At 34.1% G+C, this 12,296-nt stretch overlaps 2 protein-coding genes across 2 annotated transcripts in view; both read right to left on the bottom strand.

Moving 5' to 3' along the window:
• The window catches only part of LOC107725292 (DNA damage-regulated autophagy modulator protein 2-like), a 5,445-nt gene extending 3,437 nt beyond the window's left edge, over positions 1-2,008 (bottom strand). Inside the window, exons 1-2 of the mRNA XM_016534506.1 lie at positions 1,769-2,008; positions 1,414-1,481 (exon numbers count right to left, since the gene is read on the bottom strand). Of these exons, the coding sequence (XP_016389992.1) occupies positions 1,414-1,481; positions 1,769-1,899 (199 nt within the window). The 5' untranslated portion in view covers positions 1,900-2,008. The remainder of the gene's footprint in view (positions 1-1,413; positions 1,482-1,768) is intronic.
• A 2,962-nt stretch (positions 2,009-4,970) lies between these two features.
• LOC107725317 (choline/ethanolaminephosphotransferase 1-like) overlaps positions 4,971-12,296 on the bottom strand; it is a 10,783-nt gene continuing 3,457 nt past the window's right edge. The window contains exons 4-10 of the mRNA XM_016534550.1: positions 9,473-9,614; positions 9,158-9,242; positions 8,816-8,947; positions 8,222-8,332; positions 7,979-8,026; positions 7,519-7,644; positions 4,971-6,243 (exon numbers count right to left, since the gene is read on the bottom strand). Of these exons, the coding sequence (XP_016390036.1) occupies positions 6,106-6,243; positions 7,519-7,644; positions 7,979-8,026; positions 8,222-8,332; positions 8,816-8,947; positions 9,158-9,242; positions 9,473-9,614 (782 nt within the window). The 3' untranslated portion in view covers positions 4,971-6,105. The remainder of the gene's footprint in view (positions 6,244-7,518; positions 7,645-7,978; positions 8,027-8,221; positions 8,333-8,815; positions 8,948-9,157; positions 9,243-9,472; positions 9,615-12,296) is intronic.

Genomic DNA, 12,296 nt, shown 5'->3' with positions numbered 1-12,296 from the left:
TATATATATATATATATATATATATATATATATATATATATACACAATGTATACATTCACAAAATTATTATTCTTATTTTTGTTTACAATAACTTTTTTTGTTACATATGTTTATATGAGTGTTGCATGCTTTTGGTCTCATTCGGCAGCGAAAATCTGTTTTTTTTTTATTATTTAATTATACATCACCACTGTTACATGGATGTGATGAACGTAAAATCTGCCTTTATAAATTCTAGTTAATTTATACAGTATCTAACTCAGTTATGTTATAAATGACTGTTAGTATGCCAAAGATGTTAAAGACAACATTTCAAAGATTCAGGCTTAGCATTTTCTGAATAAATGAGTAAAAATCAATAAGTATTAAACTATGCTCTCCCTTACACCACACACACTCATAAGACTGTAGTGCTATAAAATTAGCGATACAAGACATTATATAATGATTCATAGTTATTTCATTTATACATTTGACAGATGCTATTAACCAAAGTGAAAGTGCATTCAAAGCATACATTTATCAATACGTGTTGCTTTGGGATTGATTTCACAATCTTTTCTTTTTAGCACCATGCTCTTAGACTTCAGCTACAGGAACACATTTCAGAAACTTCCCTGGCTAAAATTTTAGATTTTATAATTTCTTATTTTTTTTCTGAAGAATGGCAAACATCAATAGTGAGTATAAATTCCTGGGTTGCTGCTCACATTGCATTTTTGTGGTGTCAACAATCATGATTAGATAAACACAAAACCACATTTGGTCTTCAACCTTCGGAAACTGCGAAATTGGCCACATTGAGACCCCCATATCTCTGGAACCGAGCCATACAGGGCCTTAAAAATGAATATACCAAAAGAAAAGTTTGTTAATATTTAGAATCTAAAAGGATATTGAAATATCTTTAGCACATCTTGAGGGCATGTTTAATTTGGGAAGTTGCAGCCATGCAAACTTTTGAACTGTCACCATTGGTGTCTAATGCAACAAAGATGGCTAAAGTCAACAGATTTTACTAACAGACCTACCAATCTCTGTGCAAAAGTAACATAACGATGCTGCCATCTTTCTAAAGTCATTTTTACCCCTCTGTAATTTGGCTCCAAATCTCGGGTGAAAATTGTCATTTTGTCCCCCTTTACAAAATAGTGGATTTCCCAGTAAATATTCATACATGACATTTAACATGTTGTCTTTCTTCTTCATTTACGTATCTCTTTCACCAGAAAACAAAAATAGCTGGGGACCTCTAGTTGACTTGACATGCAATGACCCAAAAGTTAAATGAATGTGAGGGAACTATGCACTAAACAGCATTGGCTTTTCAAATTCATTTAAAAACTAAAATAAACCAGCGAGTTTGAAATAGAATACAGAACTCAAAATGAAAAAAAATAATGCAGACTTACCTAGGAAAGCGGAGATTGACAGCATGAAGCCAAACACACAGCGTTCAGGAACCTCAGTGCCCGTGTCACTATACAAACAAAATAATAAATGCACAGTTTGACAGAAATAAAACATAGTATGATTTTGAAGCAGTCGACTAAAGCTGAAAGATTAAGATGGTATTTCACAGAATGTCCCTGATCTACAGCCATCAAAGTGATATTACATTTTTTTTAAAAATGCATGCTTTATTTTCACCTCGTACATTCCAAGTATTCATGCAACAAGGTCTCTCTTCATAAAATGTTTCTCCAAGCCTAAAATGATGCATGACTCCTCATAGACATCTAGTAGAAATGAAACTGAAAAACGTACCTTATGTATGGAACGAGTAGGTCGGCATGGCCCAACACGACCGCTGTGGCATAAGAGACGAGGAATGTAGCAGATGACCAGATAACCAGAGCCACCGGGAGAGCACAAAGCCCCCGCTGAAACCACCACATGCTGCCCTCACATACAGATATTCACTCACAGAGATCACCAACATCAAGAACAATCAGTAACACATACAACATCAGCTTAAAGGTCAAATCAACCCAACAGACAGAAAGTTATACATAGACATACACACACATTGAGGGGAGGATGCACATCAAAACTGAACAAACACAAGACTCAGAACGCCCTCAGGCAAACAGAAATAAGGGGACGTCTGGCCAGCTGAGACTCAGCATCAACCAATCAAATGGACATCAACGTCATCTGGTGAAGCCGAATTAGTCACACAGAAATGAATGTTCACAAACACAGACATGTAAAGAGATAGATCAGAGGTGGTTAGAGTGGGTTAGTGCCTCTAAAATCGGAATAATCGCATGTGGTTTTTGTGATGCTCTCCCTAAAGTCCTGTGACCAAAGTCAGCTGACACTCATTCAGCGTGATTTCACTTTCTGCGCTCACAAAATGTAAAACTCTCTCTCTCACACACACACACACACACACACACACACACAGTTGTCCTCTGCACACGGTGGCTTACATATTAGGATGAACTTCATGGAAATAAACAATAAGATGTCCAAAATATAAAGGAAAAAAAAAAAAAAATGAAGGACCATAACATTCTTTTGCATGGTGATATTATTATTCTTTTTTCTCTTTTCATGAAAATGAATTTTGTTGATTTAGTAATTTTCATTAGTTTGTTTAACTGTTAAGTATGTCTGTATAGTTTTTATAAAAATTTTTTATTTCAGTTAGTTTATTAGTTATTTGAGAAATGTTGTTTTGTCAACCAGCTGAAATGAACAAAATTTAAGATTTATTTTTCTATTTTATTTGAAGTAACAATAATGTTTTATTTTTTTTATCTTATAGTTAACTTTAATAACCCAGATGGTTTTTAATTAAAAAAAGCAGAAAACAAGATGTACTGTATTACAGAAGTGAGAATTATGGTAATGATAATTTTGTAAGAAAATATAAATAATGTCCTAATAGGCCTATGTATTATATGCATTTTGACACAAAAGATTTATGAGTTTCAGTTTTGTTTAAGGTGTTTAAATCAACAGTTTTACAGTAACTGTAGAGTAAGTGCATGGATTTAATGTGGATTAAAAGGCCCCATTTGGAAAGAGCCACTTTGGTCAGAAAGGCCACAGCAAACACTGTTAGGCTGGTTAGAGTTTGGAGGCGGTAAGGCCCACATTAACTGCTGCACAATAGAGATGATTCATTAATGAATGCTGTATGAATGTAGCTGAAAATACACACTGTTCATTTACAAAAAGCACAGTACTGGAGTTCTTATAAGATACTTAAGGGGTTATGAAATTACCAATGTGACTTAAAGAGAATATTTACTGATTAGAAGCATGTATGTTGCTCCAAATTGATTAAATATTTCTAAAAACTACTTTTTTAAAGTTTCAGTAATTTTGTTTTGTTTGCGTCTTTATATTATTTTAATGTGTCTATATAGTTTTTATTATTTTATTTTATTAATTTGAAAGTTTTAGTCTTTTTTATATGGTTTTAGTTATGGCATGTCCAAAACCATGGTACATTTTTGCTAACATAACTATACTAAAACAAACAGGCAGTGATCAAGAAATCTGTTAACATAAATATGACATTCTTTATTTCATGGCCATTAGTCTATTACAAAGTAAAGTATTTGCTGTAAATCAACAAAAATCCTGGTTGAGGTACAAATTATACATGTATTGTAGATGCAGTGACAGACAATTTTCTTCAACTATGTGTGTATTGCAGCTTTGGTTGACCTCAGAGCGGCTCGGGTGAACGGGTGACGTATTTAAAAAATACAAATAAAAAGGGAGAAACACACATACACAGAAACCCACTTAAATAACGTTCACAACAGGATTAAAACATTTTCAATAAAAGTCTCAAACCGAGAGACTAAAAAAAACAGGTACGAGCAACTGCTCGGAGGTAGATGCAAAACAATAACATATTTTGAGAAATTTACATGGAGGTCGGCCACTCTGTTCATATTCTACGCTTGGAAGCACCCGATACAGAACCGCAGCGTTAAGGCCCGTTCACACCAAGCACGATAACTAAAGATAGCGATAAAGATATAGTTCTAAAAATCGTTCTCAATATCTGCGCTCACAAAATGTAAAACTCTCTCTCTCACACACACACACACACACACACACACACACACACAGTTGTCCTCTGCACACGGTGGCTTACATATTAGGATGAACTTCATGGAAATAAACAATAAGATGTCCAAAATATAAAGGAAAAAAAAAAAAAATGAAGGACCATAACATTCTTTTGCATGGTGATATTATTTTCATGGCAATTTAACAATAAGCACATAAAAAATGTATAATGTACTTTTTAACTATAAAAACTCAATTTAAAAAAAAAGGTTTCACAATGAACAGATTTAAGTGGATTCTACACAATCTGAACAAATGCATTTTGAAAAATATAAAATCAAATACATGCAAAGTGTTACCTATTCCATGCCATTTCATTTATGTATAGGCTAACGGACAAATATGCATTCACATTAAGTTTATAACTTCAAAACCTAAATATTGGCCTAAACATTTTGAGTGTGACATAAAAAAAAAAAGTATGAAAAATTTTGTTTTTAAGAATAGCATAGTTCACACCACAACTATAACGCTAAAGGCCCGTTCACACCAAGCACGATAACTATAAAGATAACGATAAAGATATAGTTCTAAAAATCGTTCTCAATATTAAAGAATAGCATAGTTCACACCACAACTATAACGGTTAAGGCCCGTTCACACCAAGCACGATAACGAAAGATAGCGATAAAGATATAGTTCTAAAAATCGTTCTCAATATTAAAGAATAGCATAGTTCACACCACAACTATAACGATAACGATAGAGGAACGACATCGTTGTGATCACTTTCAAAACGATTTTTTTCCCCAGCTGATGAACGATAAAACACTGACAGCCAATCAGAATCCATCCTGCTGTAACGAGCTCAAGAATTTAAAGCGGCAGACGCATGTGCGCTTAGAATAAACAGACGATATCGTTCGCTGGTGTGGACGCTAATATCGTTATCTTTATAGTTATCGTTCTTGGTGTGAACGGGGCTTTAATGTCTATTGTTTTGCAATATAATTCTGTCAAAAAATCCAGTTTTCTCTAAAAACAAATTGGCATGAAGGTAAAATATATATAATGACTGATTTCAGATTGCTAATTTAATAACGCAACATGCAGGAATATGAAATTGCATCCTTGTTGAGTATGATGCTTACAAACAAAATATGGTTTACACAAGAGGTTAAAAAAATATCAAAATCGCTGAGTCCAACTTTTACTGTGCATAGAGGAGTATACCGACAGTGACAAATAAAAGGCACAAAAATAAATTAGCACAGGTTCACATTAACTAAAGTATTTAGACCACAAACACTGATTTTTAGGTTTTAATGTCTGTTATTAAGGGTTCATATATGTACAGTGTAACTCACTTATAACCATTCTAGATGTCTATCTTGGCCCCAGTTATTATTAGGAAAATACAGCACTATCAAAATACTGTTTATAATACAGTTTTTATCATTTAGTGACATTGGCAAACCTAAATAACAATAATAATAATAATAATCCCCTTCAAAACACTACAAACACAAAGTAACAAATGCATAGAAAGAAAAATTATACTGGCAACAGTGATACTGGCGTTTAAGTTTCAATTTTGACATTTCATTTTGAAGTGAACGGCTGGAAAGTTTCCAGTTAACGCCTATAGCGTTCTGTAATTACGAAATTACATTCAGATGGATTGTTGTCTGTTAATGGAATGAATTCTACACTGCTGGGCAAAATACTTGGTGCAAAACAAAACAAAATGAACAGAAACAAAACAAACATTTAAACTGTAAAATAATTTTTTTTAAACATTCATAGTTGTGGCCTCTGTGGCAAATCTTTCTATGGCAAACAAAATCGGTCATCTAACAACAAAATACTGACAACTGAATGTCGTTCTAACCGTAGGATGTATATTCTGTTTAATATTCCCTTTCATCCTTCAAATATCCTCGCTCTTCATTATGAGAACAAAGTTCATAACTGCAGCCATTTGGGCTCGGTCTCTGTGAGCTGTGTTTTACATTCACTGAAGTGCGTGACCTACTGGAGGTGTTTGTGGGAGAGGGGACGCGAGGTTAGTGGTGATTTCTGCTGTCTGCCTGAACTCTGGATGGAGACGGAGGCTGGATGCTGAACACACGGATGTTTAAGTGTGTGGCGATCTGGTTACAGACACTCACGCAGTACCGCACCAGATCGAACGCTGACAGCACCTACAAACAGAAAGGAAAAAGCTAAAGCATGGCAAGATGAAAAATTGAAAAGCAGCGAACTGCATGAGCTTTTTTTTTTTTTTTAAGAGGTATGCTTTTTTGGGTTAAATAAAGGTGAAGATCATGCACTGTGTACAGTTAAAAAAAGTTCAGATCTACACTTTTATACAGCTTGTCCCCTTCTGATTATAATATTAGTTAAGGTGTCTAGAACCAAAAACAGTCATCATTTATTTTTTTCCACCCTCTCTCTGACCCTTAGAGCTATATGCTACTGTAACTTTAAGACTTCTATACTTCTGATATGATTAACAAGTATCTTCACAAGTGGTACGAGTAATAAGGAGATGAATACTAAATAGATGAATGAAATGGTGAAATGTTAAAGTCAATGTGAAACCCCATTCACAATGCATTTTACTTCTGTTGTCAGACATATTTCAAGGCGAAACAGGATGTTCAGTGAAAAAAATATATATATATTTGGACATACATACCTATGGAGGTCTGTTTCCGCCAGTGAATAAAAAATAAAAAAGGCAATTGCGACTTTACATCTTGCAATTCTGACTTTTTTCACAGAATTGCATGATATAAACTCACAATTGCGATTTATAAAGTCAGAATTGTGGGATATAAAGTTGCAATTGCATGTTTCAGACTTTTCTATTAAGAGTTTAAATCAGGCAATTCTGACGTTTTTCTAGCGATTGCGAATTTCTATCATGCAATTCCGACTTTGTAACTCACAATTATGAGTTTACATTTCACATTTCTGACTTTATAAATCGCAATTGTGAGTTTATATCACACAATTCTGAAAAAAAAAAAAAGAATTGAGATAAAAAGTTGCAATATATTATTTTCATTCAATGGCGGAAACGGGCTTCCATACATACCTCAACGTGTTTGTTAAAATCGTGTAAATAGATCAAAGTTATTTCAGAGGAAGAGCAGGTTATTATATTATAGATTTCTTTTTAAATTTGAAATCATGTGCGTAATTGCGCATATTATGACCAGGAAAGTTTATCAAGAATGTAAATCGTGGCAATTCTGATATCATGTTGATTTGAATGTGCTTGTAATTGTGACGTCAAGACCATGAGGGTTTCTGAATGACCTTTGTTTCAACTTAGTTTCAATAACTAGTCTCAGCAGACCGTGTAAGAAGCCATGCGATGTGAAAATCAAAGCATATCTACATACTACACTGAGCTCTTTATTTCAAAAGAGCAAGGAAAATCCATGTTTTCAGACAGATGTTACACGTACCAGAGCGACCCACAGAAGACAGTACTCATTGATGAAACTGTTGAAGTACTGGTTCAGAAACAGCAGCGCTGGTCCGGTGAAGGCCAGGTCGTTACGATGCATTTCACTCTTTGTCATATGAGCAACCTAGAAAACAAAGCAGATGTGACTGTAGTGACATTTACATTAACTGATGCTAATGCGGTTTGGGTGTGACAGATGTCTAACTACAGACAACAATGTTTAGTATTTATATCAAAATATGCATAAAATCTTACCAACAACATATTTATGCTTGCATGCAAGCCATAATTCTTCCTACCAGCTATAAAAACCAAGCAAAGTCTAAATGTTCAGGTAGAGATGTATCAATAATCTGCCAACAGTATTCATACAGAATGTGTTAGAAGCAGTTTAATTTAGTACTTATTAAAGTGAAGCTGAAATAAATACAGTATACTGATGTCCTTCAGGATCTTACCACCAGTCTGTTGGTGAGTTTGGCTGAGACACATCCAAACGCTAAGATGTAGAGACAGGGACGTTTCTCGAATAGCTGCACTGATGACTTCTTAAAGATATAATAATTAATTCCCTTACAAATGAGTTAATTTCATTACAACACACACATTTTTTTTTTATCTGCACTGCTACGTCTGTATAGTATATAGTGCATTATTTAAAGGGGTCATATGATGCTGCTAAAAAGAACAAACGCTAAGATGTAGAGACAGGGACGTTTCTCGAATAGCTGCACTGATGACTTCTTATAGATCATTAGAGCAAGTGTGATTACCACTCCTATATGGAAGGATGGAGACAAAACGCTTGTTCCCTAATAAAAGAAGGAAAACAGTCATGTGATTAATTTAGAGAGACATATAGTAACAAGATTTGTTTTGATAATTAGTTCACATCATGTATGTTTAACAATGCATATGTCTGATCCATACTAGATGAAAAAATGTCTGATACATACTACATAAAACATGATTGCTTATTCATTATTTCAGAGCAGTTTTCAGTCACTCATTTCACAAACAAAGATATTTTATACTTATGCTTTAGCTGAAATTATATATATAAAAAACATTTAGGTCGGTCCAGTTGACTTGAGTAAACTAATTTTAAACAATTACATTTTATTTCAATTAAAAAAGTAGTTTACTTTTAGAATTACAAATACATTAAATAACACAAAATTATGAATTTTTACATCCAAGCAATGAACGACAGTGTTTGTCACTATGCATTTTAGTTTCATTTTCATTTCTGTTTAGTGGTGCAGAAATCACCCACACTTTATTTTTTAACTTACCGCAATAGTAGATCCATTTTTGCCCATTCCGCCTGTAAATATAACCCGGAAATAGTTTGTGCAGGAGAAAATGGCACCCAGAAGAGTGCAAACGGCCGGTATTATTTTAATCTGGATATTTATCACAGGGATCTGAAAGATTGAAAACAAATCTCTCATATCCTGTTCCCAGTCATCACATATATGAGTGCTTTTCATTGGGATTCTGCATTTCACTGAACACATGAAACATGCAAGAGAATCAAATTTCCTGACTGACCATGATATGCAGATTTAACATGTTGAACATATGGTCTAACCATATGACCAAAATATGAAAGAATTAAGATTGATTTAAATTACCACAGATTGCCAAAAAGCTGTTCCTCCAATGGCAGCCAGTAAGTACATGATTATAATGAAGATTTGAACCTCAGTCACATCAATTCTGCACAAGCAAAAAAGTGATTAAAAGATTAAATAAAACTAGTTAATTATTAATCTCGCTCAATTCTTGCTTTTCCTGTTCTTTCTGTAGTCCTTTATCTACAGTACAACAGCTGTCTGAAAGCTGCTGGTTTCCCATGAGCAGAACAGAACGTTCAAATATAATTTCTGTGTACTGAACGTGAAGTACAGGTGCCATTTATTATGAGTAAGAGAAGAGTTTTTACTCACATGCCAAAGCGCAGCGTTCCAGAAACATACGTCTGCCAGTGGGCACAATAAAACATGAAGATGCCCACAAAACAACAGAAAAACATCCAGTCAGGGTGAGTGCCCAGCTGCACTGCTATACAGGAGCCCAGGACCACAAACACTGCATCAGGGAAAGACACAAATATATATAAATATATACACATACACACTGTAAGGCATTTGCGAACATCACACCAATGAACGATGGAATCTCCGCATTCCATCAGAAGACTAACATCTCTTCTCAACCATATGAGAGTCGTAAAAGCTGAACCATGGTCAGCCCAGGCGCCAACTTTCTAATTAAAGTTACGCCTTCTTTCTTTGCGTGAACCTTTGGGCGGCGTTATGCAAATCTTCCCACATCGTGACGTAGACATGTGGGGGCGTGTTAGAACGAGCCGTTTTAGGTAGGCGTGGTTGACTCTTAACTTTTATAAAGAATATCTCTTTGGATTTGAGACTTTAGTCTTTGCAACTTTACAGATCTTCTTTATGCACCAAGAGCTTGTAACACTCCAAAGAGAAAGGAAAAATTTTAACATCATATATTTTCTTTAATTTTCTGTTTTTCTTATATTAGTGTTATATTCCATTTCTACTGTGTTATTCCTATGTATGTCTGCACTATGTCTGTACTTTCTTCTGCACTGGAAGCTCTTGTCGTCAAGTCAAATTCCTTGTGTGTGTAAACATATTTGGTAATAAAGCTCTTTCTGACTTCTGATATATGCGTGTATATATATATATATATAGGGATGCACAGAAAAGCAGCCCAGAAATTAGACCAGAAACTGTTATTTTAACATCCAATAACAGAATCTTTCAGATAATAAACATGTGCGTACATGTGAAATTGGATCTAATAAAATTGATGGATGATACATTTCTGAAAAAAAGCTCTAAACTATTTTTACACAATATTTTTAAAAATAGAACACCAGTCCACGTTATTCTAGTAAGAAATACATTATAATATAAAAATAAATAATTTTAATATTATAATAGAATAGAATAGCTTTTTATAATAGACAAATTTTTATATACAATTTTTTGGTTTTTAAGCCCAGTGTGTCTAGAAGAATTTTTTGTGTCTAGAATTTTAGGCTTCAGCCAATATAATTTATCATCTGTTTATATTGATAGATCATACATTTTGATCTATACATCTCTACTCAAATGTACACTACCAGTCAAAAGTTTTTGAAAAGTAAGATTTTTAATGTTTTTTAAAGAATTCTCTTCTGCTCACCAAGCTTGCATTTATTTGATACAAAATATAGCAAAAGCAGTAATATTGTGAAATATTTTTTACTATTTAAAATAACTGCTTTCTATATGAATATCATTTAAAATGTAATTTATTCCTGTGATCAAAGCAAAATTTTCAGCATCATTACTTCAGTCTTCTGTGTCACATGATCCTTCAGAAGTCATTCTAATATGCTGATTTACTGCTCAAGAAACTTATTATTATTATTATTACTATTATCAATATTTAAAACATTTGAGTACATTTTGTTCAGGATTCTTTGATGAATAGAAAGATCCAAAGATCATCATTTATCTGAAATAAAAAGATTTTGTAACATTATATAATATACCAGGGGTCTCCAATCCTGCTCCTGCAGATTTCAGCTCCAACCTCTATCAAACACACCTGAAGCAGCTAATCAAGGGCTGTGTCCGAAATCGCCCCCTATACCCTCATTCACTATTCCCTACATTAGGTCACTAATTCAGTTCACTAGAAGGAGTGAATGAAAACGAGTAGTGAATTCGGACACTGAGTGCACCGGAAGGAATGCCGCTTTTGCATAGTTTTTGCTTGCTGTTTATTAATCATTTGAAACTAGCAAACTAGCAGCTCCAGTAGTAAGATTAAAGGATTTATCTTGAACTCTGTCACGGAAATTATGTATAAACCCTAATCAAACAATTTAATAATCAATTTACAATGAATTTATACCCGTGTTGTACATTATGCTGTACGCCATGGATGAGCGCTTTGTAAAAATGAACGGATTGATTATTCAGCTGCGGGCGCCATCTTCTGGCGAGATGCGGGAATTCATTCGGCGCGTGACTCTCACGGTGCATTATGGGCATTCTCTAGCCGTTGAGCGTGCACCAGTTGTACACTCGTTTTTGCAGTGCATTGTGGGATTGAATGAGTGCACTCGAGAACGTCCAGTATGGTTTCGGACACCACTAAAATGGCTGTTCCCTCAAATAGTGCCCTATTTAAGGGTATAGGGGGCGATTTCGGACACAGCCAAGGTGTTCAGGGCTACTTGATAATTACAGACAGGTGTGTTGGAGCAGGGTTGGAGATCCTTGCACTACACCATTCAAAAGCCTGGAGTCAGTTTTTTGGAAAATAAATTATAGAAATTAATACTTTTATTTGGCAAGGATGCATTAAATAGATCAAAAGTGATGATAAAGACATTTATAGTGTTACATAAGATCTCCATTTCAGATAAATGCTGTTCTTCTGAACTTTCTATGCATCAAAGAAACCTGAAAAAAATTCTACTCAGCCGTTTTCAACATAATAATAATAAATGTTTTTTGAGCAGCAAAATAGAATATTAGAATGATTTCTGAAGGATCATGTGACTGGAGTAATGATGCTAAAAATTCAGCTTTGAAATCACAGGAATAAATTACATTTTAAAATATATTAAAATAGAAAGCAGTTATTTTAAATAGTAAAAATATTTCATAACATTACTGCTTTTGCTGTATTTTGGATCAAACAAATGCACGCTTGGTGAGCAGAAGAGACTTCTTTAAAAAA

The sequence above is a fragment of the Sinocyclocheilus rhinocerous genome, unplaced genomic scaffold, assembly GCF_001515625.1.
Source record: "Sinocyclocheilus rhinocerous isolate Xijiao unplaced genomic scaffold, SAMN03320098_v1.1 scaffold785, whole genome shotgun sequence".
In the NCBI taxonomy this organism is placed as follows: domain Eukaryota; kingdom Metazoa; phylum Chordata; class Actinopteri; order Cypriniformes; family Cyprinidae; genus Sinocyclocheilus; species Sinocyclocheilus rhinocerous.
Note: the sequence above shows the minus strand (reverse complement) of the source record. Positions and strands in the feature narration are given on the sequence as shown.